General features: G+C 39.6%; 1 protein-coding gene and 1 long non-coding RNA gene across 2 annotated transcripts; both read right to left on the reverse strand.

Annotated features, from left to right (window-relative positions):
• Positions 1–1,480: 1,480 nt before the first annotated feature.
• On the reverse strand, positions 1,481–9,614 carry LOC145774241 (uncharacterized). Its single transcript, XR_014290012.1, has 3 exons — positions 9,497–9,614; positions 7,424–7,578; positions 1,481–1,520 (listed from the first exon to the last, which is right to left on the reverse strand). It is a non-coding gene; the product is annotated as an uncharacterized LOC145774241 (long non-coding RNA).
• An 823-nt stretch (positions 9,615–10,437) lies between these two features.
• Positions 10,438–25,550, reverse strand: LOC145773704 (kelch-like protein 6). The gene is made up of 8 exons (XM_082584839.1): positions 25,486–25,550; positions 21,629–21,752; positions 15,614–15,839; positions 14,700–14,791; positions 12,536–12,719; positions 11,821–11,958; positions 10,575–10,751; positions 10,438–10,472 (listed from the first exon to the last, which is right to left on the reverse strand). Exons 1-8 carry the CDS (start codon positions 25,548–25,550, stop codon positions 10,438–10,440), a joined length of 1,041 nt encoding a protein of 346 aa, XP_082440965.1.
• Between the last annotated feature and the right edge of the window lie 220 nt (positions 25,551–25,770).

The following is a 25,770-nucleotide window of genomic DNA, read 5'->3' on the forward strand; positions in this document are numbered from 1 at the left end:
GCTACTAATCTAGGCTATTTATGCAGCGATAAAAAACTGTTCAATGTTTTTCGGCCCCAGGGGCTCACACAACGTTGGCGAATGGACAATAAGCTGATGAATTTAATGAAGTTAAAGGAAGATGTAATCAAAGTTACAGAAAGCTGGAAAGAGTAGGCTACTCGAAAGCTTAAGTTGTTGTAGGAACTATGAATTAAAAAAAAAGAATTTATTTTTCTGGGGACAGAACGTTCCAACAACTCCGCTTCACCAGATCAATCATACAAACGAAATTTATTCTACCGTACGATATGTTGCAAAGGTTTTTGTCGTCGCTCTGCAATATTCGTACAAAGCTCAGTCTTGTATTGTTGTGCCTTGCCTGACTGACGTGTCTGTGGCACAAAGAAAGAGAACTCTCTCCCGAAACTATATTAGGCCTATGTAATAATAGTAATGTTATGGTTTTATTTATTGTCGCTCTACAACAGCTAAGGTCTTTTAGCGATTCATTTTTAATTTTATATCAGGTTTACGATGTCATTTACATTACCCGACATATTTTCACTGCGTTATGTAAGAACACAATCGGTACCGTTTTCAAAGTCTTCCGTTTCACCCGACCTGGAATTGATCAAGCACGGCGAGTTATGTGTAAACATAAAGCCAGGAAGCGTTTAATCTTTTATCACTCTATTATTCAACGTCTGTTAACGTTTTTTGTTTGTTGTATCCAGGCTTACACCTTGTGGTTGAAGATTTAGATTAAGTAGACAGGAAGGCAAGGAAACCAATCTTCAGGTCCACCTTCAGGCATGCCTTTAAGTGTCCTGCCAAAGACACAGCCGCATGCTCTTGAGCGGTGTCGAACCGGCGCCCTTTCGATTGCCGTTCCAGCACTCTCACCACTCGGCTATGCAGCCGACGTTGTTGACATTGAAACAGTGATGCGCTTTTGATGTAGGCTGCATAGCTGAGTGGTGAGAGCCATGGTTCGAAAGGCCCCCGATTAGACAACGCTCAAGATCATGTGGTTGTGTCTTTGGCAGGACACTTCTCAGATAGCAAAAGTTGCCACTTTTACATTTCAAAGTCTGACAACGTTGTTAGTCGTGGAAATGTGAAAATAACAACTTTTGCTGGCTGGGTTATTTAAAATTATAGCTACCGTCGATTGCGAGTAGCGCCCCTTGGACTATGAGCAGTAAGGTGAACTGATTTGCTGGCTCGAGCGTATTCATTGTACAGGTTGATATGTCTAACTTAAAGACTGTCATGTAACTTAATCGTCCATTGCGTTGTATTGTATTTTTGTGACACCGTAGTAAGTGTCTAGCAAAATAAATGAATACAAAAAACCACAAACACATTTGCTTCGAGTTTTCACATTTAGAATCATAAAGACACAAAATACACAAAACTTAACATTCTATGAACTGATTGCAATTGCAACACTCACAGTCTACTGAAAAAACAAACAAAAAAAAACACTTAAGAATCCATTGATTTCCATCATGACGTCACAGCAGCAAACAGAACTCCTGAAAACAAAGATCCAAATCAACTTTTAAACTGAGTTTACTGTTAGTTGGAACAGATTCGTGTATATAAACTGTTATGAAGCCTATTGCCGACTGATATTTACCCTGATACAATGTTGTTAACGCATGGATAAACATGCATTAATAATACTGGCTAATAACGCATGTACAAATTTGAGCAAAATGGTTCGTCGTCGTCGTCTGAGCTTCTGGGGCCGAGGGTCTATCCTTTTACCACCCCAGATTCACGATGTTCCCGGACTACACTGGAAGGCTGCTAGAGAGCAGCCAGTCTTTAGTTTCATCATCCATGACGCGCAGACCTTCCACTCCGTTAGGTGGCTTGAAGATGGTACAGTCATTGATGATGTGGTCTGCGGTCTGTTCCTCGGCACCACATTCACAGGAGGAGGAAGAAGCCATTCCCCATTGGTGCATGGTTGAGCGGAAAAGGCCGACGCCCGTACGGAGACGGTTGAGGCGCACCCACGCCTGTCTCTGTAGTGTCAGGCCGATTGGGCGTGTGTCGGCGTCGGGGATGAATGAATGGAGTCTGGTGGTGCTTGACCTCCATTCAGAATTCCATTTATGGTCCGCCCAAGTAGCCGCAGAGATGTCTTGTTCATCAGCTTCGTTGATCAGAAGCCGAGCGGCTGGCACGAATGGGTGTCTTGATTTCAGTCGGCGGGGGTGCCCGTTTGGGAAGGCAGAGATCTTGTGGTGGAGAAGATGATTAGGCTCCAGTGCCCGTCGACCGAGGGACAGAGTGGCTTCTTCGCGACGAAGCTCAGCAGGTTGGATGCCAGCGAGAATGGGGAGATTGTCCAATGGTGTGGGACGCAGGCATCCGGTCACTGTGCGCAGGGCGCTGTTTATGGCAGTGTCGATGTTGTGGCGGTGAGCACTGCGGCACCAGACAGGTGCACAGTACTCTGCTGAAGAGTAGACAAGGGCTAAGGCTGCTATTCGCAAAGTGTCAGCCCTCGCCCCCCAGCTAGAGCCTGCCAGGCGCTTCAGTAATGCAGCGCGAGATGTCAGTTTCTTGCGCAGTGACACCAAATGGTGGCGGTATGTGAGCGATCTGTCTAGTGTCACCCCAAGGTACCTTGGCTCGGGACAGAAGGACAGAGGTTTTCCGTTGTTGTGGACATGTAGCTCACGATCAGCTTCCCGATTGTGTAGGTGGAAAGCTGCCGCCACAGTTTTGGTTTCGCTGAGTTTCAGTCGCCAGTTCTGGAGATAAGCTGAGATGGTTTGCATGTCCTGGCTCAAGGTGTCTTCTAGATTTTCCCACGACTTTGTGGAGTGGAGAATTGCCAGATCGTCCGCATAAGCGTATTTTGCGGAGACCGTGGTTGGCAGGTCGTGGGTGTAGATGTTAAAAAGAAGTGGAGCCAGGACCGATCCCTGTGGGACGCCGTTTTTCAAGCGTCTCAGTCTGCTTCGCCGTGGGTTGCCGGTGGTGAGGGTGAAGCTTCGATTCCTGACAAGTTCCATAATCATATGGACCATATGTCGGTCAGGAAGCAGGCGAAGCAGCTTGTAAGTAAGGCCGCGATGCCATACGGTATCGTAGGCAGCTGTGAGATCTAGAAAGACAGCGCCGGCCTTCTTTTTTGCCTCAAAGCAGTCCTCGATGTCTTGGGTCAACAGTGTGACCTGATCTACAGTGGATTTTCCGCGCCGAAACCCAGCTTGCTCTTTTGGAAGGAGCGGGTCGATGATTGGGTTGACGCGGGCATAGATCAGTCTTTCGAGGATCTTGAAAGGAACACAGAGGAGGGATATCGGACGATAACTCCTTGGGTCCTCTGGTGGCTTGTGAGGCTTAGGGATCGCAACTACTAAAGCTCTTCTCCAGATTTTTGGGATTGTGAGGTGGTGCAGGCAGGAAGAGAGGAATCTACGTAACCAGGACTTTAGGGCATGGCCAGCATGGAGCACAAGCTCAGGGCAGATCTTATCGGGCCCTGGAGACTTGTGTGGTTTCACTAGGCGGAGGGCGGTGGCGAATTCCTCTGGAGTGAAGTCTCCAGAGATTGTTTCTTCTGGTGGTGTTTCCACTCGCCATAGGGCAGACACTTCCTTGGCAACAAGGCGGGATGCCTTGCGGTCCTTTGTCTTGTACACCCCGTTCTGCACTAGCTGGGAAGCGATGGCATTAGCAGAAACGGGGCACTGACGAGGGGAGTTTGCTGAGCGCCCAGTGAGGTTGTTGATGATGCTCCATGCTTTGCGGCTTGAGTGTGAGAAGTCGATGGTTTGGACAGCTTCGTTCCACCGCTCAAGCTTCTTTGTGTCCAGCCGCTCAAGTAGTCTGGTGGCGGCGGTGTTTGAAGCAGCACCACTTGTGGCGGCTAGGTATGAGCGGTAGAGAGTTTCACACTCAGAGTCCCAGCATGGTTTATAGCTGGTTCGATGGCCACGTGGTATTGTGGCCTTTGCCGCAGTTATTATGGCATTGCAGAAGTCCTGGTATGCCTCGTCTGCGTTGCATGTTTCAGTCGGTGGTAACTTTGCAGCAGACTCATTGGTCAGGAGGCTGTATTGATTCCAATCGGCTTTTTTGAAGTTCCATCGCTTCACCGGTGAACTCGGGACAGGAGCCACAAGTTTTGGGGCGGTGATGAGGGACGGCCGGTGTTGGGACCGCGGGAACTTCTCAAGCACACGTCTGTCTGGAAGAGAGCTGTCGACACTCGCGAAGGCCAAGTCAGGGTTTGTCCCTGTTCCCCAGCCGCCGGAGTGAAAACTGGCTGGTTCCTTTGGATTGAATAGGAGGGCAAGATGGTTTGTAGAGGCCCAGTCAGCCAGCAATTCTCCGTCGCTGCTTGTGTTGTTGTAGCCCCAGTCGATGTGCTGGCAGTTGAAGTCGCCAGCGTAGAGACTGGGGGAGGGGAACGTTGGAAGGGATGATGGCAACATTCGCGAGGGTGGGGGCTTGTAGATGTTGACGATGTTGTAGTCTGAGATTCATATGCACACCCACTCAATCTCGGCATCAGTTGGAGATTGGTCGACAAACGTCCACTTCAGGCTCTCATGCACAAACGTGGCAATGCCGTGCTTCCTGCTTAAGGTAGACCCGGCTAGCGTGTAGTTGGGAATGGCTAGCCTATCTGCAGAAGTGCAGTGGGTCTCCTGGAGGAGGATGACGAGTGCCCGGTTGGTATGGGCAAGCTGCTCCACAACTTTGGTCTTGCTTGTTGTGTAGCCTTCTATGTTGAGCTGCAGAATGGTGGGGCGTCTGAACTTGCTATCAATTGCCCCTTGCAGCTGTGCCGTCCGGGTGGAGGCTCTTTGTTGACAAATTTCGTTTCTCATCTGGTTGGAAGCAGATGGTACTCACAGGATGGGGCACGAGGAGCCATTTGTCGTCCATTTGTCGTCCAGCAAAATGGTTAAACACCTTGTTAATAAAACAACAATAATTAGTCAAACAATCCCGGGAATTGGAAGTTCTTGTAGCATCCACTATTTGTAAGCTTTGTTGGCTGAAGGTTGACTCATGTTTCCCTCGCCCAACATCAACAAAGAACCAATGCAATACATCTCGAGTCAGTGGAAACCTTTAAAATCTAAGCGCAAGCCTCATTGTAGAGATGTCGTAAATAAATGTCAAAGGTCAATGTTTCTTTACCAATTTTGTTCAATCAGATTTTAGCAGTATGTAGCCTACCAAAAACACACGAAGCGTGTTAACAAATCTCGGGTAACCATCACTGCTACGGGCCCGCGCTTCACAAGGCCGCGCGTTTGGTGAGCATTTTTTTGCAAAAAACTGTCGTACATAGATGGTAAGTAATTTTTGGCTTGCAAACTGGAATGGCATGGGAGAATATTATAGTTGTAGAATTAAATTACTAAGTCCCAACGTCTTATCCCTTCCTAATTATTGTAAACTTTAAAAACAGGTAATTTCCGCTGGAGGTAACTTCCTGATCGAGTGCCACGACCCACGATACCAGTTGTTTGAAAGATTATTCAACTGTACTGTACACCAGTAAGAAGAGTACCAATCTTGTCGATTGCCTTGGACAGAGTTATTACAACGCGTCCAACATGAGCGGGAAATATAACGGAGTAGGCCTACAGGCACTTGTCAAAAAAAATTGGTGCTGTTGCAGAATGTGTTCCATGCTATGCTCATTCGTTGAATTTAGTTGGACACTGCACAATCGTGTCCAGAAACAGTTCAGTTCTTTGACTTCGTTGAAGATATCCATGTAGGCTATTCTTTGCTGCTTCAACACGCAGGTGGTTCGTTCTGGAGTGTCCAAGTGGTGGAGTGCTAAAGAAGCTCACATAATAATAATAATAATGTTATGGTTTTATTTATTGTCGCTCTACAACAGCTAAGGTCTTTTAGCGACAGGGCTCATTTTTAATTTATATCAGGTTTACGATGTTATCACATTATTACCCGACTCATTCTCACTGCGCTATGCAGGATAGAACACAATCGGTACCGTTTTTAAAGTCTTCGGTTTGACCCGACCTGGAATCGATCTTAGATCTACCAGCGCCAGAGCCGAAGGCGAAACCACTCGGCCACTGAGCTGGTTAAAGAAGCTCACTGAAACACGATGGTCCGGAAGAGCTGATGCCATTAAGGTAATTAAAAAACGTTTTCTTTTTAAAAAGGAGGCACTGGAGAAACTTGCAAATAACCAAGTGCAAAATGCAGAATGTCATCAGGCAAATGGACTCCTCGAGAAAATGGAGTTGCTCGAAATTGGAATCTTAGTGGTTTTTTGAAATAGCTTACCCGATCGCTTCCAGGCAATTCAAGCCTCTCTTCAAACAAAGCGGCAAAATCTCAATATTGCTGCAGCGTTGTGTGCCTCTTTGGCAGGATCTTTACAGACTTTTAGAGAACAATTCGCTAAGCTTGAGTCAGAGGCGCAAAAGCTGACTCAAGTGCCGGATTACCGACTAACAAGCACAAAAAGAATTGTCGAAAATCGAACGCACGATGAGAATGTAGGCAGTGGCCGTTCAGTTTCAGATGCAATCGATATCAACTAAAGACAGATTCCTGGTGAACCTTGCAGGATTGGACAGCCTACAATCTGTGCTGGAGCAACGTCTCAAGGCATACACCAATTCGTAAACCACATTGCTATTGATTGCTCCTCTCCAGAACTCACCTATTTCATTTCGATTAAAGAAAACAATATTAACACCACGTTTCCTAACATTGACAATTTGTTACGCATTTATCTATGTATTTGTTTGTCGTATCCAGGCTTACACCCGGTGGTTGAAGATTTAGATTAAGTGTGCAAGCAAGGAAGGCAAGGAAGGCAAGGAAGCCAATCAGACAAGCACGGGAAAGACAAGGAAGCCAATCTTCGTGTCCACCTTCAGGCATGCCTTTAAGTGTCTTTCCAAAGACACAGCCGCATGCTCTTGAGTGGTGTCGAACCGGTGCCCTTTCGATTGCCGTCTCAGCGCTCTCACCACTCGGCTATGCAGGCGACGATCTACGTATGATGGTAACTAATTGTACTGGAGAGAGATCATTGAAGTTGATTAAAAACTAGCCTATCTGCGAAACACGATGGGGCAAGAGCGGCTACACTATAATTAAAATATCATATCTATAAAGTATTCAATTAGGCTACTTTCCAGTCATTATCTGTACATCAAATCAATCTGCTACAGGCCCCGCACTTGGTTAATCCGGCACTGTGTGTAGCCAAAATGTAAGGTATCAACTTTACCACTAAATATGAAAGGATATTATTTGACCTAAATTTCAAAGCGTCGTTTACAAGAAAAAATCAAATCCGAAACTTGATAAATGCATGGTAGCTTCATAGCTGTATCATAAAAAAAGCTGTATATTGGAAAATAATGATAGATTATGTCGATATCGATACTGAAACAAACCGAATTACCTTATTCCTTGGCCACAAAAATGTAATGCACTCATTCATTTCAAATGGCTGTGATGACCGACGACCCGAAATCCAGTTTGGAAGACCAAATTCTAATAGCCGAGCAAGTCGCTATCTCGTACTCCATTAGAGTGTAGGAGTTATTTCCATTTCTTCTGTACACGACAAAAGCAAGCAAGTTTAAGTAGTTAGTAAGTCAGGACTTAGTGATGTATGTCTCCATAAATCAAACCAACCGGCATAAATTTTTCACAAGACTTTTTTACTGAAGTGTCTCTGCAAACAGCAGGTGCTATTGCATTCCCACTGTGTTATTGTGCGAAGTAATTGATGGAAGTACTTCAACCCTAACTCCTACTCAGCATTTGAGAAAAGTGCGTCCAAGCCAAGAGTCGTCAGAGCTTTATCTCAGCGGCTGCAGCGCATTTTGGGTTAAGATGACAGGGGTGTTTATTTGGAGGACTGTAGCTTGGCCAAGGTGTTGGTCAACAAAAGTAGGCAGAGGCGTAGCAAGCGCTCTCCGTACCCTCCGACCGGAGAAGGCTCCGCAAGGAATGAGCGCCCCTAAAATGTTGGGGCGGCGCCGAATGATCCTAGCCGCTGTGCTGCGACTGTGCGAAAATATTCATTAAATTAAAGAATTTTTGAAAGACCACCACCAACAACCTAACGGCGTAGGAAGAGAATGTTTGATTAAGAATGTGCTGGTGATTCGAGTCATCTTTCTGCTGCAGAAAATTCAAATCGCAATTTTTTCTTGTTTTTACTGATCAGGCCATATCTTCTGTTTCTTTGCGCTTTGACCAACTCGTGGAGTGGTACAAGTTGTTTGGATTTCTGTACAACGTTAACAGCCTGAAGAAGTGTCTGAGAAAATGAACTGGAGAATCACTGCAAAATTTTTAAAAGAAAAATGGGAGACATTGGTGCCAACGAACTAATATTGGAATTGAAACGTTTTATTTATGTCATCGAGAAAGAGAAAGGACTTGTCACGGTAAGCATTTTTTTTTAACGTACATACTGTATAAAAAAACAGCCTTCAGGAGATATATCTGAATCTTTGCATTTGCATCAGAATTCTTATGACCACACCAGTTACTGTCGCCAGTGCTGAAAGGACCTTCAGCAGAATGAAACTGATCAAGAATATCCTGCGCTCAACCATGACAGATGACAGGCTTTCTGCTCTTGCAATTATCTCCATCGAAAACAAGATTACCAGATCCCTAGACTGTAACGCATTGATTAAACAATTTTCGCAGAACAAGGCTCGAAAGAAGCGCTTTGCGTAATTATGGAATACATTTACACACTGTCACTGAAGACCTATGGTATAGTGGTGGGCGCAGCTAACGTAAAAGTTTGCTTTCAACAAAGAAATCAGCGGATTTCCAGTAAATTTACATTCACTAACGAGTCCGCTAAAATTTCTAGATATTAGCGAAAATGCTAATCCGCTAACCAAAGCGTTAGCTTCGCTAATTAGCGGTTAGCGGGACTGTTCCCTCTACTGTGTACACATAATAGGAATCCTGCATGTTGTGTAAAATAAATACCGCATACCAGATTCTGCGCTGTAAGGGGCCCCGCACTTATGTTCGGAGGGGGTCACGTTCTTTGTTGTTACGGCCCTGAAAGTAGGCTACAATATGGCTTCCTCATGACAAAGCCTTGTAGTTGGATACCAACAAGCAAAAGGGGGTATGCAATGGTGTGAAATTTGGGTTACCGGTTACAGCGTTAAAAGCTTCTTAAATGCAGGAATCACAATTGTTAACATTAAGAAAACAAACAGATGAACGGATATAATAACCGGATAGTCCACAGTGTCATTGAATTTTAATTAAGCAAAAAAATATATTGTAAAAGCATAATGCAACTCGGATAATTTTTTTATTTATCTGGTAACATTTAATACTAAACAGATATATAAAAGCTTTATCGTAAAGATTTTTACTTGTCTTTCGGCATGTAAAAGATGATTTTTTTCGATAAAAATTGAACTTTAGCACCTTGTGCACATTTAACGCACAATTGTCATCGAAATTGTCTATACATTTTAACACAAACCTGCCAAAGGTACAAATCGTATCTCCAATTGAAATGGCGTCAAAACAGTTAACTTCGTAGTCTGAGTTAACCTTCATAGTAGTTCTTACTATATCCTTTACACGCCTATTGCAGAAGAGTATATCATTTCTCGTATATCCTGCATTAAGAAAAGCACTGTCAACTCCAGTAAATATCCCCAGTGGCGTAGCCAGGGGGGGGGTTGGAGGTTACAACCCACCTCTTTGGCACGTGTGTGACGTCACGATATTGAGAATGATGCTCTCAGTCTAAAAAAAAATTGCCTATTTTTAAACAAAATTGCATTAAAAGAGCGAATTTTGCCAATACCAAACATTCAAATATCTCAGCCAGGAATTAGTAACAAGAACAAGAAAACACAGAGACTTAGCTTTATTTCCAAAAAATACCGAAGAAAACATGATTTTATCCTTTTGCTATGCTACCGGACAGCACCATTTTACAGAAATATTCGTACCCACATTTTTCTTGAAAATGCTCTCAGAATGCACCAAATTCAAAGTATTTAAAATTTTCTGGGGGCGGCCCCCAGATCCCCCCGCCGCTGGGTGGTCAAAATCCCCCATTTCAAAACGTGCTGAATTAAATAGTCTATTTCTGAGAGCCTGATGATGTTAACACATTGTACTGTCTTCCCAAGATAACACAAAGAGGTTAGAATACTTTTTAGGAAGTTTGCTTTAGACAGTTAGCAAGAGTTTGCAATTATTACAAAAACTTGCAAAATGCAACAAATCAGGTCGCATCTGAAGTTGGCCATGATAGACATATAGCCAATCACAAAACATTTGGAAGTATGACCATTGATAACCCTTTCCTCTCAGGTTTGAACTCAAATAGTCAAAAACATGTAGGCTAACTGTTTAATTGTTCGCAGCAATGCAAGTAGGCATCTGCCCTTGTCTTCGTTGCATTACTAATCACTTTGCTTTTTCATCTTTTACGTAACCAAACTCTTGAGACGGAACATAAAATTCAGGTGTTATAATCTAACAATTTTTGTAGACTACAACTTAAAGACGTTTGCGTTTGCGTCCAAGCACAGTTAATAACTTACCAAAAATATATATTCCTGCATCCGTTGCAACAGCGGCATTGAGACATAACTTATGAATTTCTTTATCTTTACCGAATGCAACTCTTGATTGATCGTCCATGTTTAATATCTCTGGCGAGAGATTCATCCCATCTGGACCAGGTTCATGATGGCCCCCAAACAAGTATAGCTCATCATCTGAATTATGACGTAGTACATGTAGGCTAATCAGTCACTTTTGCTAAAAAAATTGTAATGAAATTTAGTAGGCTTAAACGAATTGTATTAATATCACTTAATATTTTTCTAACTATAAAATAACCTAAGAAGGTAGTCAGAAGAAACAACATTCTGATGAGCAACTACACAAATTACACGATTACACAAAATTTGGAGGAAGCCGCAAGGGATAGACTACTTGAGAAATTCACTATTCAAAGGTGCTATACTACTTTAGAAAGCCTGATTCTTAAAGTTAAAAAAGCAGAAAAAAAGGCCAACTATACCCACAACCTGATCTGCAAAGTGGTTAACCCTTTCTCAATACGAGCTGTTTTTGTACGCGGAAAGTACTTCACGGGCTATCTTAGCCCCGTGCTAATTAATCGCTAATAACGGGAGCTATGAAAATCACAGAGCCAAAATATTTTACAAGATAATAGCCATGTGTATTGTTCGTATAGAAATTAAATTTTTACCCAACAAATTTATTGAAATAAATTGTTTGAGATGAAGAAACGTCAGAAAGTCGGTTTTTATTCTAATTTCCCGAAAATAGCTTCAAAATTGAAATTTTTGAATTATAACATAAAGTAATGCTAAACTAAAAAATAACTTTTTCTCATAAACATAAGGCATTTTTAGGCGTTTTTACATTTCAAAGTAATTGCACTAAAATTAACATATATATTATAACTAGCATTGCACGAAAATGTCTACCCACCTGAGACGAAATGTTTATTGTGAAGGGCAGGAAGGTAGAAAAATGACCAGTTTAGGTTTGGAAGATTCGCAAAGAACAAAAACTAAAAGTCAAGAAATTTCACATTTCTAGCATATTTCCTTCTGTGAAATATTTCACTACTAGAGTGAGGCGTTCTCATAAAGTCCCGTGTCGCTACAGATAGGGTTAACTTTTTCAAATGCAATAGAACTTAACCTATTATTCAATTACTATCTCGGTTCTATGCGAAGACTATTATCTTCCAAAACGAGGGATAGTCATCATGCAGTATTAAAGTATGCACAAGGTGCACAAGCAACTTACTATCAAAGACCATTGAATGATAACCACGAGGATGAAGCATTGGGGAAAGGTTTTGTTGTTTAGAAACCCGAACGTTGAACGTTTCGACCGCTGGAGAACAACGCTGTTCTGTTTTCCCACCAGTTATCACAATTTCATCTGCAGCATAAAATTTCATCATACTTACAAGTAAACAGTTGTAAGACGAGGGGTGGTACCATTATTGTTGCAACTGTGTTAACATTTCCATTCGGACTAACACGTTCTTGTAAGCAAATATACTTTCCAGTACTTACAATATCCAACTTCGTTTGTTACAATACGTTGAAAAGCTATTTCTGAATTTTTAATAAGTTATACATTGTCAGTTCTCGATGACTCACGCTTGATATTTATGTGATACGTTTGTAATACTACATTAAACTCAAGCAATTACACAGGTCCCAAGAAGTTATGACAAATTGTCAGCTAAAGCGCATTAAAACCGCTGGTGTTTCTGAAAACGAAGGATACTATACTTTTCTGTAAAAATACAACACAATGTTATTGCCATCCTTTGCCACTTTATAATTTTTGTTTGATATAACATTACCAACTTATTCCCATCGTTTTCAAATTCCTGACTTCTGTATAGCCTACATTTATGGTATTTAAGGTGTGGAATATGAATGTTTCAAGTAACATTGTGGACTAAAATTAGAAACAAGCAAAAAAAAAATAGCAGTAAAGTCTTTACCGCCTCTTAAGATTGCTTTGGAATTAATCCGATTATGCAAAGTCCGACCAACATCTTCCCATTCTGCATCCTCTTCCTCCAAATCAAGACGTTGAATCAATCGTGGATTTTCTTTGCCACCAATCAAGTACAAATGATCTTTGTAAGTCACAATACATGATCCTGATACATCTTGATCAACGTTCTGAAGAAAAAATATGGTAAGTTACAATTGAAATCGATAAGGTTCCAAAATGATACAAGAGCAACTTCTTAATCAGAGGAAACGTTTCTTTATAATCCCTGTATAACATTGACATTTACGACTACTTCTGTATTGAAAACTATTATTCTAGACTACGGCGTACTATAGGCTACTACTAAGTTTTCCAGCAACTGCACTTAGATATGCTTGAGTTTTTCTTGCAGTAGGCTATATGATAGTCAAAACTAGATAGCCAAAGCTATCCAAAACTAATAAGGTTACATGCAAAAGGAAAGAATTTCAAATTATAATATTTTAAGTGTCCCGAAAGGCAGTGTTGTACGTTGACGCCGTCAATTTGACGGCGTCAACTTTTTGTTGACGCTAAGGCTAGCGCCGTCAGTTTATTTTTTAGTTGACGGAAGTGATAGCGCCGCCAACTATTTTGCCGATTTTAAGCGTCAAGCGCTATGCGTCATTTTTTGTTTTCATGGAAAATCTCGTTTCATAATGAGAGTTTCACAATGTATTGTGGCCAGCGCTACTAATCCTAATTACCCGCTTTCGCATTGGTTGGAATGGCTACCTGGAACACAAGCGGAAGAAGGTTGCCAAATGGTGATCACTCATATCGTGAGCAGTATCGAGAACGAGGGATCAGAAAGAGAAAGCGAAAAATCAATAAATGTCATCGCGGAGGTTAAAGATACTTTTCAAGAGCTTTATGCCCCTGAAAAGAGCGATGTTGGTGCAGTGGACCTCGTTAAAAGATTTATATATGCTAAGCCATCGCAGCACGCTTGGAACAGCGATACCTTTCCGAGTAAACGTTTTGTGGATTGTGGCGGAATTCTTGCTTGTGGAGGAATACAACACATCAACACCGTTCAGCACTGCTGTAGAACACATGTTTTCACATGGAAAGGACATTATGCGTTCCAAACGCAGCTGATTGTCAGTTAAACGTTTTGAAATGCATGTGTTTCCACAAGGAAATACCTAAGAAGCTAAGCAACTAATTACAATACAGTCTCAAAACATGAAACTTGCTCTTTATTTATTGCCATTGTTAACCTAAACTTGGTTGAAATACTTCCGTTTTGTGAGACCCTGGCTAAAATAGCACTAGAAGTTAGCACTGACGCTGACGCCGTCAATTTCTTTAAGACCTGACGCAGTAATTTACGCCGTAAAGTTTTTAGGCAATTCGCGCTGACGCTGTCAATTAATTTCATTGACGCGTACAACACTGCCGAAAGGTAGTTTTAGGTTTAAAGCATAGCGATCTATATAATCAGGCCTTGCCAGCGTGCATACTGGAGGCCGATGTAATTGCGATTCTGAACTTCCAAGCTAAATTAACGTTATATCTGTTTAAAATGATGCTTCGAGTTAACAATCCAAAATGCCGAAGTGCAATTACCGAGTCTCAAACGACCACAAAACTCCTAATTGTACGTTGAACAAAGGATAGCCTACATCTTTCCCCACTACCAGTGTTTCTAGACGCTTTTTGGATTTCCAGCACAAGTGCCAAAATCTAGTCCATTATTTTGTATCATAGCCTAATTGGACAAACAGCTCAAAATCACAAAAAATATACGCAAAGACTATACTTATTAATTAACTGCTACTGAAACAACTTATACCAGCGATTTTGGAAACACACAGATCGGCCTTCAGTCAAATTTGAAGCTGCACGTTGGCATAGCCTAGCCATGGGTTAAACATAAGATAAAGCACAGCAATCTAGAATTCCGGCAAACCTGTTAGGCAAATAGATTATCACGACGTCTGGGTCGAGCAAACCTGGGATTGGCTACTTTTGTGTTGGCCAATAGAATTTAGTGGAGTAGTTTATTGCCTAAAGATCAACACGAATTGCTATATTCGTCACAGCTAAAAATACATTTTATATTCAAAACGTACGATGAAGAAAATTTATACCACTCATTATTTTGTGCTTTAGAATTCTCATACCGGAAGTTGTTTCCATGTCAGGCTGAGCACATCAAACAATCTAATCTCCGTTTTGTTAATGACTACGAACTGTATTCGTGATGGTGTAGAATCTATTCGATAAAACAAACCACATGTTAGGTATTTTATAATTTCACATGTTCCAGTGATGGTCTTTGAAGCAAACCAAGCGTGTATAAAGTCTATCCCTCTGAGCTAGGCTATAATATTCAACGCTTTGGTGTAACTGAAAAGAACTGCTTTGTCAGATTTTTAAAAACTTACTCAATTCATTTCCATAATTTACATTAAAATATTGAATAACCATAGAGGAGATGTATAGCCGCGGGGGACTTGAAGCAATCGCTCTCTCCTAAATTTTACCTTGCTTCTCCAAAGAAATTGGTTTTTAAACCACGTGTTATGAAGTTTGACACTGCATTACATGTTGAAAGACGTTTCATAACTGGTTGCCGGCATTCTACTGCTGTATTTTTAAACAAATTCTTTATTTCAAATATTGAAATGTTTGCACCCCTAACAGTTGCTTTTGATTGATTGAGTCTTTATCCTAAGACTGGAAAAGCTTCTTGCATAGCTTAATCCTGGTAGTTTCTCATACTTGTAGAGGCTTTGAAAAAGTTTGAGATTGTTGAAGTGTTGTTGGCGGGGAATTATTCCATTTATTAAATGCCGCTGAATGGAGAGCAGTCAACGTGCTTTGCTCAAGTGCACACCCTGAGAGTCGAACCAACGCGGCTTGTTCTTGAAGCTTCTTCGTTCCAGAAGTCAAGCGCAAATCAACTGAGCTATCGGGGCGGAACCTAAAACTTCCTTTTTAGCTACAAAGTAATAGCACAAATTGTTGTAAAATATGTACTTGCTTTGCGTAATGCAGTCATTAAATCACTACGGTACGCTGTAAAACAACTTACTATACTTATTCCATGTCTTCTTCCAATATATATGATTGTTCAAAATTGATTGACACTCAGGAGATCTCTCAAACAATTCATCTGTTTTTAAGATGCTGAAGTAAGGAAAAGGTAATAGTTGAAACACCACAATCTCCATTAACTTTGGAAGATCCTTTTCCCTGGATGAAAAGTCATGCTTCACCCACGCAATTGCTCCATCATACACAGCTTTGACTTTGAACATCTGAACATTTTGCAACAAATAAACAGTAATGCTTTTATAATATGGAGGCTAAAAGAAAGGAGAGTCAATTCCATGGGTTCATAGGATGACGACTAGTCACGTATATGACTTATACATTTAAATTCAAAATTAACTGCAGACAGGAGACGAGACACCACTGTTTCGACATTAGGCCTGAGGTTTCAGTGCAGAAATCTCCACGTAAACGGATTATTACTATATAAGTAACTCAGCGTGGTGATTTTTCCATTTGTGATACGCAAGGAACCACATTGGATATGTTGCACCCGAGAGCTTCCTTTGATATCACGTGCTTCTCTTCACTAGTGTCGCGTTGATCGAAATCAACTTAATTTGTACAAATTGCGCGGGATTTAGCGCAACCTCGCGTCTCCCTTAGAAATCTGGTAAGTTGAATTTAGGGGATTGTAAGCACTAAATTTTTATAAAAATGCCTAATGGCATTCTGGCTAGTGCTTCATACACACATAAAATTGCCGTTATGTTACATTGTGTGGTTGTGTATAGGATTGCAATGCTTACAGTGGCGGTTTTCCAATCAAGACTAGGGTCCTTTAATTAACTACAATCATGATTTATGACTTTTAAGAACTCTTAAATTTTGAATTCAAGTCGGCAATGTAAGACGACAGAGCGTTGTGTTAATTTCTGGTGGTTGTATTGCCAGTGGTTCAAGTGTTGTTTATTTAGTGCTCTTGTTGCCTGGATTCGGTCGTTCAACGTCAAGCTTATTATGTTGGAATGAATCAATAAATCGATGACTGTATATTAGGGTGCATCAAACCCCCTTATTGTAATGTCAAATATTTGTTTCAACGTAAAGCGTAGCTTAGGGTGCATCAAACCCCCTTTATAACAAAAAATTCTTATGGTAGTATATTAAAGTTGTACTACCCCTTGAAAAAAATCGATTGTGTAAATTACAAAAATTGGATGAACTCCACAACTTCATGTTGGGCTTGAAACAACGAAAAATAGAGTCATTCTACATGAAAACAGCCAATATGAAGATATCTCTAATATGATACCCATCAGATCATGCTGAAAAGTTATCGTACTATGCCTTGGGATTCTTTCGTTTCGTAGCCTAAGGCATAGTATAAAAACTTTTCAGCAAAATCTGATAGGCATCATATTAGAGATATCTTCATATTGGCGGTTTTCATGCGGAATGACCTTATTTTTCGTTTTTTCTAGCTCAATGTGGACCCGGTATAGAGTTTATCTAAACTTTGTAATATTTTACAGTTTTACACAATTGATTTTTTCAAGGGATGGTACAACTTTAATATACTGCCATGAAAAGTGTTTTCATAAGGGGGGTTTGATGCACCCTACTGTATATGAGCGGGCATGTAAACAAGCAGCGTGCCGTTACGGATACTTTCACCCACTGCCGGAGCGGTGAGTTATGCGCAATGTAAAAGCAAGATTTCTGCTAGTAAAGTTTGCTGATTCAAAAATCGATCAAAAGCTTGGAACTGTCGTGTGTGGCAAAATACTTTACACAATATAATCTGTAAGCTACAAAATACTTTATTAAAGCAGAAGCTTCGCGATATTGCAAAACAAAAGTATCCAAGGCGTGTTCTTGCCTTGGATTTTTAACTGACCACAGACTACATCAACGATTGTAGCCTACCATCTTCAAATCACCTAACCGAGTGGAAGATCTGCAAGTCTTGGACAATGAAACCAAAGACTGGCTGCTTCCTAGCATTCTTCTCCTGTAGTCCATCAAGAACGTCGTAAATTTGAGGTGGTAAAAGGATTGACCCTCGACACCAGAGGCTCACACAAAAAAAAACAAATTTGCTTCTTTGTCAAGTTAGCATAAAAAAATCGTATTGCAGAATTTGATTAGATAGCCCAGAGGTGGGAAAACTACGGCCCGCGGGCCACATGCGGCCCGTGATTACTTTTTGTGCGGCCGCGAAAGCCGGAAGCAAATATATAATAAAATAATCCTAAAATTGCTTGAAAATTTTAATCACTACAATGACTTAATTAAACTTTTACTTTGTATATTTCATCTTGATGAAGATAAACTATAGTCTTTTTGTCGCATTGTGGTAGTTTGTTTCCCCAGCCACATTGTGATCTTGCATGAATGGATGGCTAATATTAGTGTCAAAAAACAGCCGGTTACGTCACAATCGAAATTTCTGACTTCGGCCTGCACCATCATGAAACTTTCTTTTTCGTTTTAGCTTTTCTGATTATGTTAATTCGCTCACAGATGTATTCTGTTTAATTCGCTCAAAGTGCGTCTGGCAAAGTGTTATCTTGAGTGGGTTGTATTCAAATAAATAATTGAAACAAACCTTTTTTATATCTTTTATGTAATACATGTAGGCTACTGTATGTAAAATCTCCGTTTCTTTCGTCGTATTAAAAAGAAATAAAAGCTTGTGTTTTGACTATTTTAGATTTGACGTTTTGGCTTATAATTTTAATTATACTATAGTCTATACTGTACTGCAGCCCTCGTACAAATTCAGATTCTGAATGCGGCCCTCGAGATAAAAATTTGCCCACCCCTGAGATAGCCTACTTTCTGATATTAACTGATTGTTGCGATTTTAAAAATGCTTACATAGATTAAAAACTATGTAACATAGATACTGAGCAATAAGTAAAGATACTTATACTTTTGAAGTTACACAAATCTGTTTTGTATGCTTTAGTGAAAGCATTTTAGTTCTTTGAACTACTGCTAAATCAAAAATTGTTGTCAGACATTACCGAAAATCTTTGATCAATCGATTGGAGGATTGCCTGCACATCATCAAAGCAAAGCTTCTTGAATTCATCTCTCTGGATTATTTTAGCAATGTTATCTTGCATCGTGATCTTTGCCTTGGAGGAAATCAGCTGGCAATTCATTTCTTTGGCCGAAATGTAGAGGGTTAGACAGGTTGATAGTGACATGGTGAGTGTTTTACAGAGATGGGTTGCACAAACGCCTTTTAACTCTAAAAACGAATAACAGTAAAACTATGATCTGCGACTAAAATTGGAAAAATTTTGTTATGGCCGAGATTTTGTAAAAACTAACCTACTATAGGTTGTGGAGTGACATAAGATTTTTAAAAGAAACAAGCGCTCAACTGTCAATCAAGATCACGTTGTCCCTACACATTTAAAAAATTTATAAAAATTTTGAAGAGGTGACAATCCAAGGCCAATGTAGAACTTATCCAAAAAAAGGGCTTTAAACAATAATCCGAGGCAACGTGATGTCAAATCGAACCAGCAAGTAGCCTACTTACATTACAGTTATGTACAGAAATTAAATTAAGGAAAATTACAAGTTAACTGGATATGCTATTGCATAACTACTTAAAAAAAATCTCCCTTAGCAAAATTACTGAAATACATTTAACTAAGTTACAAACAGTTGGACTTAAAAAGAATGCTGTGTAGGCCTAACTGAGTGGTGAGAGCCCAAGTACAGCATTCGAAAGGGTGCGGCTTGAGCCCAACTCAATTGCTTGTGGCTGCGTCTTTAATAGGACACTCAAAGGCATGCCTGAAAATTAATACAAAATTTGGCCTGTAGCCTCCACGTCCATTTAATCCAAATCTTTAACAACCAGGCGTAAGCGGATGCAAAAAAAATCGGTCAGAGGGCAAGTACATCCTTACCAAAATGAAACTGTTACGGTATCAGGAGAGTCATTACAAACACTTCTGCAAATTAGTAAAAGTGTTGTTGGATTTTAATCAGTTAAGTTATTGTAGCCCTATCTCTAAAACTCTAACCTAAAAACTTATTTCATTTGCAAAAAAATGGAAATTTTGAAAATGTGAATTAACATGTTTCTCTGCAGGTCTATGTCAAGGATATAGACCATTGGCTTTCCATAGGGGGAAGGGAAGGTAAATTGATACACTTTTAACATTTTTGCCTGTTAACTGAAAATTACGTGACAAAAACTATTGATTTTAAGCTGAAATGAAAGTCTGATCCCTTACACACTTTTAAAAAAAAAACATTTTCACTTCTCTATTTTTGTTACTTTTTTTTTAATTGAAATTTTAAAAACGTCACTCAAATGTATCAATTTACCTTCCACGGAAGGTAAATTGATACACCTGAAAGATAATTTGATACAGTAAAACTAATACAAAAATCCCCTTTGACAGCAAAGCAATAAATAAAAATTTAATTTGTTGTTGGCGTGCTTGGGTGCAAAGATGAATGTTAAGACCTATGTGTGCGGCGAAGCTTCTGCTGCGAGATGGACATGGGAAGGATGATTGGCTAGAGTTCTTATTCTAGGGGGTGCTTTGCGCTGTTCTCATTTTTTGACAGCAGATAGCGTGTAGGCCTACAAAAGCCTATATAATAGTTGTTTCCCAAAGTAGCAGGTCTAGTTAATAAAGAATAACTTATTTAAATCAACTAGATCAATGACAACATTTATCACATCACAAAAAAGAACTTAATATACTGTATCAATTTACCTTCTGCACATGTATCAATTTACCTTTTTCAAAAAAAGTTATAAAATTCTGATTTTTGTATGCTTGGATGCACATTGCAGAAAAAACGTGACATGCCCTTGAAGCCTTTTCAATAAACTGTCAAATGAGTTTGGTTTCATCTTTCAGGAACTTTTCTTTAATTTTCCAGACGAAAATATTCATGAGTTAAAAATTTTACCATAATACTCAAAAAACACACTTTTACAATTTTATGCCACAAAAGCACGAGTTAGCTGCATGGTGCAATTTTTGTAGGCATTATTTTCACAGATCTTCCACCTAATGCCAATATTTTTGACTAATATTTTTTGTACATTTCTGTAGGGGGGGTGTATCAAATTACCTTCCGTATCAAATTACCTTCCCTTCCCACTTACTATATATATATTATATGTAATATAGTAAGCCATGATATAGACCAAAATATTTAGACTTAGAAACATTAGTTAGTATAATTTTAAGTGGTGTAGGCTAAGTGTTAAAGTTCAGTACCATCCATTTCAAGGATATAGGAAGTCTGAAATAAATCTTCCAGGTGATTTTCCTTGGTTAAAATGAGCCCTGTGTAGATATATCCAAGAATGCATTCCATTATACTGGAATTCATGCTTTTGATGTTGGTGATTGAATATTTTTTCTGCAGCTGTAATACAGAAACAATGAAACTCCTCTCCAAGGCTATATAAATTTTTAATAGATTAACTTAGGCAGTAGCGTTAACAAGGTAGTCTAGTTGATACATTTGGACCACGCCAGATATGATTAAAAGGGCCCAAAACTTTTCCAGGGTAACCTACAGTACTAAAAAAGTTAACAAATGTAACTTATTGCTGTCTGCCATGATTCATTTTTGCATATTGTCATTTCATTAATTTTCAGATTAGATTACATTTCCTACATATTTTATGGCCTACTAGTTACGATAGCAGTCAACCCTACTGAATCAAATCGCAGCCTACCGTTGCTGTGATGTTATCATTTTCCCTTTTTTTTTAATTGTGATCTTTCAACAATTTTACTGTACATTGTGTGTTTTGATTCATCGCAGATCTTTTTCCGCAGCAGTAAATAAACATCTATCTAATCTAAATCAATGCAATATTGCTCGTCTCAAAATATTTGCTTGTAATACAGTAGGTTGCAATAGTCACTTCAATGAGACAGTGCGCTTAATCGGACCAGTTTGATTTGGCCCTAGCAATGTGATCTGATTGCGCGGAGTTGACTGTCTATGAACAGGCTGATAAGCATATTGCAGTGCATGACAATCACAATACCTGGTCTGCAAATAACTTTCTAAAAAAAGGTGAAGCTTTTCCAACAATGGTTTTGTGAACAGGAAAATCTTCTCCATAAACTTCTAGTATTGCGTCACACGAAGACTCCGACTCAAATCGCTCTCTGAAAGTTCACAACTTTAGCTGGCGAAATTGCATCTATCAATGCCACCAACACAAGCGTGTAATGAAATAGCACAAGTAAAGCACCGTATAGGCCTACAGGCTACTTGAGGCAGTCTGAACCAGATATTGACAGTTATGTTAATATTTGGTTTGCTTTGAACATTATAAAAGTCACTTTGTAATGTCGTCTGTAAGTACTTTTATAAAGGATAGTTTGATTAAAAACCAGGGATTAAGAACGGGATTTCCAACTTGTTACCTCAGCCAAGAGAAGGGTGCCTTAAGTAGTGTTGCAACTTTAAAGCGGTGATCGCCTAACCTTGTCCGTTCAAAACCAGACCAAATTTGATGTAACAACAGTAGCCTAAAACGTTTCGTAATCAACTCATTTTATTAATAGTGTAAGTAAACTTATGATCAAAGAAACTATAGGTTAAAGATATTTGAAACCACAAAAAAATGGCAACTACGCCCAAGGAATATAAATTATCACGTGGCAAGTGATAAAATCTTTTAATTTCTTTCTTTGGTTAAGATCTGTATGTAAATTGAATTTGTAAACATTATGCGTTGATGAGTTTATAGAAGAATAAAAAACAAAAACGGCTACATTACAAGTAGGCAACAAACGTCATTTTTAAAACAAGTAAATTTTGGAAAAGGGATATGAGAACGCTGTTACGAGAAAAGGACGCCTCCAATGGACTTTCAGAATCTCCCTGTTACGTGAAAATCAAGAAAACAATTAACAGTTTGTGTTTGTTGTCTTTCAATACGATTTGAGAAAAATACCAAGAATTGTAGCCTTCGTAACACAGATAGTATTTAAAAATAACAATATGTAGGCTATGTGATCTGCTCGACGTTTCACCACGCCGGAACTGTAAATACCTAAGTCTGATTGCCATAGAGGTAATGAAAACGTGAATAAGAATTGAAATCTTTATAGCATTACAACCAGTGGCTCCGAGAGGGGGGGGAAGTCGGGCCAGTTTCCCCCCTAGCAAAACATTGTAAAGGAAAAACGAGTAGTTTTTTGTTTTTGCACTTTTGAGGGGGGCCCATTTTTAGTACTAAAGTAAAAATGTACCAACTAAATAATCAACAAATTCTTAAATGAAGTGCGTAGTTCCAAGTATTTCTCAAGCATTGTATATGTCACTCTCGATGTTTCTCATCAAGAACAAATCATTTTCGTGTTAAGGTAGGCGATGTTGAATAGCTTCAAGACGTAAAATCTGAAGCTGAAGTGATTTCTGTATCACTGAACGGTTTCGATTGTATTGATAGTTTCAACTTGAAAACTGGTGCTGTTTTAGCTAAGCGAAAACTATTTTTGCTTGACAACTGAACCTTAACTTCAAAATCTGCGTTGGCCAGGCATAGGATGTTGTATCCAACATAAGTTATCTGGGAAAGTTAAAGGTATCGGTCCAAGCACGATCAAAGAAAGTAAATCCTGTATATTTTTTGTTTATGGATCATCATCAGTCATCATCTCCGCCTGCAGCAGATTGCGCATCAACATGAGTTATTTGCTTCCAAGAATGGCGATTTTGAGCCAGCTCGCCCAGTGTCGCCAAGTTGAGTCCGGTCCATGATTGGATGGTGTCTTGCCATCGTTTTGGTTGTCTACCACGTTTGCTAAAGTAGCCTACAACTAGCAGTTTTGAATTTGTGACTGCTTTGCATTAGCCTATGTGGATTACGGTCCTAAACAAGATTCACTGATAAATTTAATGAAATTAAAGGGCGATGTAATCTAAGTAAGAGCTGAGATGAGTAGGCTACTGCTCGCAAGCTAAAGTTGCAGTGGCAATTATAAATTTAAAAGAAAATGATTTTCTTTTCCTCAGGACAGAACGCTTTTATAACTCCACTTAACTAGCTGAATCATTCGAAGGAAATGTATTCTACCGTACATTGCAAAAAATTCGATAGTAGTTGGAATTGACAAATGTATCAACAAACTCAAACATATCGTCGATGAGTTTGAAGTTCCATGAAAATCTCATCGTATGTCTGTTGTGCAGTTGCGGGCATGTGGGACAAATTTAAACCATTTGTAGGCTACAACACTGACATTTTGGATGAGTTGGTACTTTTGACAGAAAGCCACACAGCAAACTTCAGCTGCAAACCAGAACGAACCACCCCATAATCTCTACACAAGGAATCATTGATTGCAACTTTCGAAAGGTTTTTCCAAATAGTTTTGTTATGATTTTTTTTTGTTCCGGTAGCTACCTCCAACGGTTGCGCTTTGAGAACGTGGTTTTAGCAATTACTGAATTTTGTAAAGAATTGTTTGCGCTCCAGTAGGCCTTTGACTCAAAACCGATTGAAAAGCCTAACTATAGGCCTACATGTTGTGCATCAATTCAGACGTCGCAAAATTTTATCATTTGATGCTGTGATCCGTAACTTTGCATTGCAAAATGTCCAGAAAGGGTTGAATTAAATCAGGGATGTCCAAAGTCCGGCCCGCGGGCCAACTCCAGCCCAAGAGACGTTTTTGTATGGCCCGCGCCTGTTTTTGTACAATGTGTTATTTCTGGCCTGCAGACACACAAAAATCATATAAATTCAACTTGCAGTTTTCAGAAAAATTATTGTGGCTGTTGGCCGCGAACACTTATTATCAAATCTTGCTCGCGTGGGAAAAAGTTTGGACACTCCTGAATTAAATGCTTGGTTGAACTATTTTCGTTGCCTGTAAGCCTATTGTGTGTTTACAAAGCTTTCTAGACAAAATAGTTTGCCTCAATGGCATTTTTGCTGCAAGTGTAATCCAGTAATTAATTATTGATGATTTTTACATTGAACGAAGTTCTTTTCATGCTGAGGAAAGTAGGCTAATTTCAGCTTAACACGAACATGCAACGCAAGATACAAATTAGTTGTATATTTGCTAAAAATATTATGGGGCCCATTTTTCGTATTGTTTCCCGACCAGTGCTGATTTCTCTCGGAGGCCCTGATTACAACTAGAACTACATGGTTTCAAATCGTTTGACAGACTGATTTATCTAATTGATTAGGCTATCTTGAATTAAGACAAGTAAATGAAAAGTAGGCTAGTTTCATTCAGGGCTGGAGAATCGATAAGCTCTAGATTCTAGAACATAACCGTAGAATTGACAAAGAAGCATTAGCTGTAAGAAAAAAAAGTGTTCGCTTCGAATAGGTAAGCCATTACACAATTAACAAGGAAGAGAAGCATAAGTGTGGGTTTTGAAAAAGGAAAATTAAGATTCCTTTATTGTTAGTTCTATGGTCACGTTCTAGAATCTAGAGTTTACCTGTGGAGTCGGGCGAAAATTATACTACGACGCAGACTCCAGTGTGTCCTTTTTTCATTTTTATAAAATTTAATTTAACTTATGTAGCGATCGTTATTGAAACGGCGGCTTTCATAAAACTGACAAGAACAAACACTTCTCTTTTTTGGTAAAGTTTTAAAGCACAATATATAGAAAAAGAAGCAATATTTAAAAGATAATGGTATTCTTCATCTTTTTGTATCCAGCTGGAGTCGGAGTCGGCCTTTTGAACGACTCCGACTCCGGACACGACAAAATCCTTCCGACTGCGACTTTACAGCCCTGTAATGGACTTCGCACTAGAACAAGTCTGAAAATTTCCAAAATATTTAAGTTTCAATCAAGTAAATGCTGGAAGCAATCATGGTTCAGAAACGATGCAAACGTCTAGCTTCGCAGTGGACTTACCTGTTTAGGTCACACATAAATTCCTCCGTGTAGTCTTCGATTTTCTCACAAACACCACTGGCCATTATGAATTTTACTTTTCCAGTTACGTCCAAACACTGAAGCAGGCAACTTGAAATGAGTTGAAGAACTATAACATTTGTAGAGACCTGCCCGACTCATTGCAAATTGTTTGCTTCGCATATACGTTGATGCATTTTTGCCAATAACCAGGCAAACACTTTCTGGCTGCAATTATCTCAAGGCACAACCAAGACAGCAAATTAGTTGTTTTTTTTACATTGA

Source organism: Aplidium turbinatum, chromosome 7 (genome assembly GCF_918807975.1).
Source record: "Aplidium turbinatum chromosome 7, kaAplTurb1.1, whole genome shotgun sequence".
In the NCBI taxonomy this organism is placed as follows: Eukaryota; Metazoa; Chordata; class Ascidiacea; order Aplousobranchia; family Polyclinidae; genus Aplidium; species Aplidium turbinatum.

What these genes read in the sequence shown, in the direction of transcription:
- LOC145773704 (XM_082584839.1), bottom strand. Translation starts at nt 25,550, where the DNA reads ATGGCCAGTGGTGTTTGTGAGAAAATCGAAGACTACACGGAGGAATTT. An exon ending in TCATTCAATGGTCTTTGATA is followed by an intron (nt 10,752 to 11,820) that starts GTAAGTTGCTTG and finishes GTCATAATTCAG; the next exon opens with ATGATGAGCTATACTTGTTT. An exon ending in TGCAGGAATATATATTTTTG is followed by an intron (nt 10,473 to 10,574) that starts GTAAGTTATTAA and finishes TTCCGTCTCAAG; the next exon opens with AGTTTGGTTACGTAAAAGAT.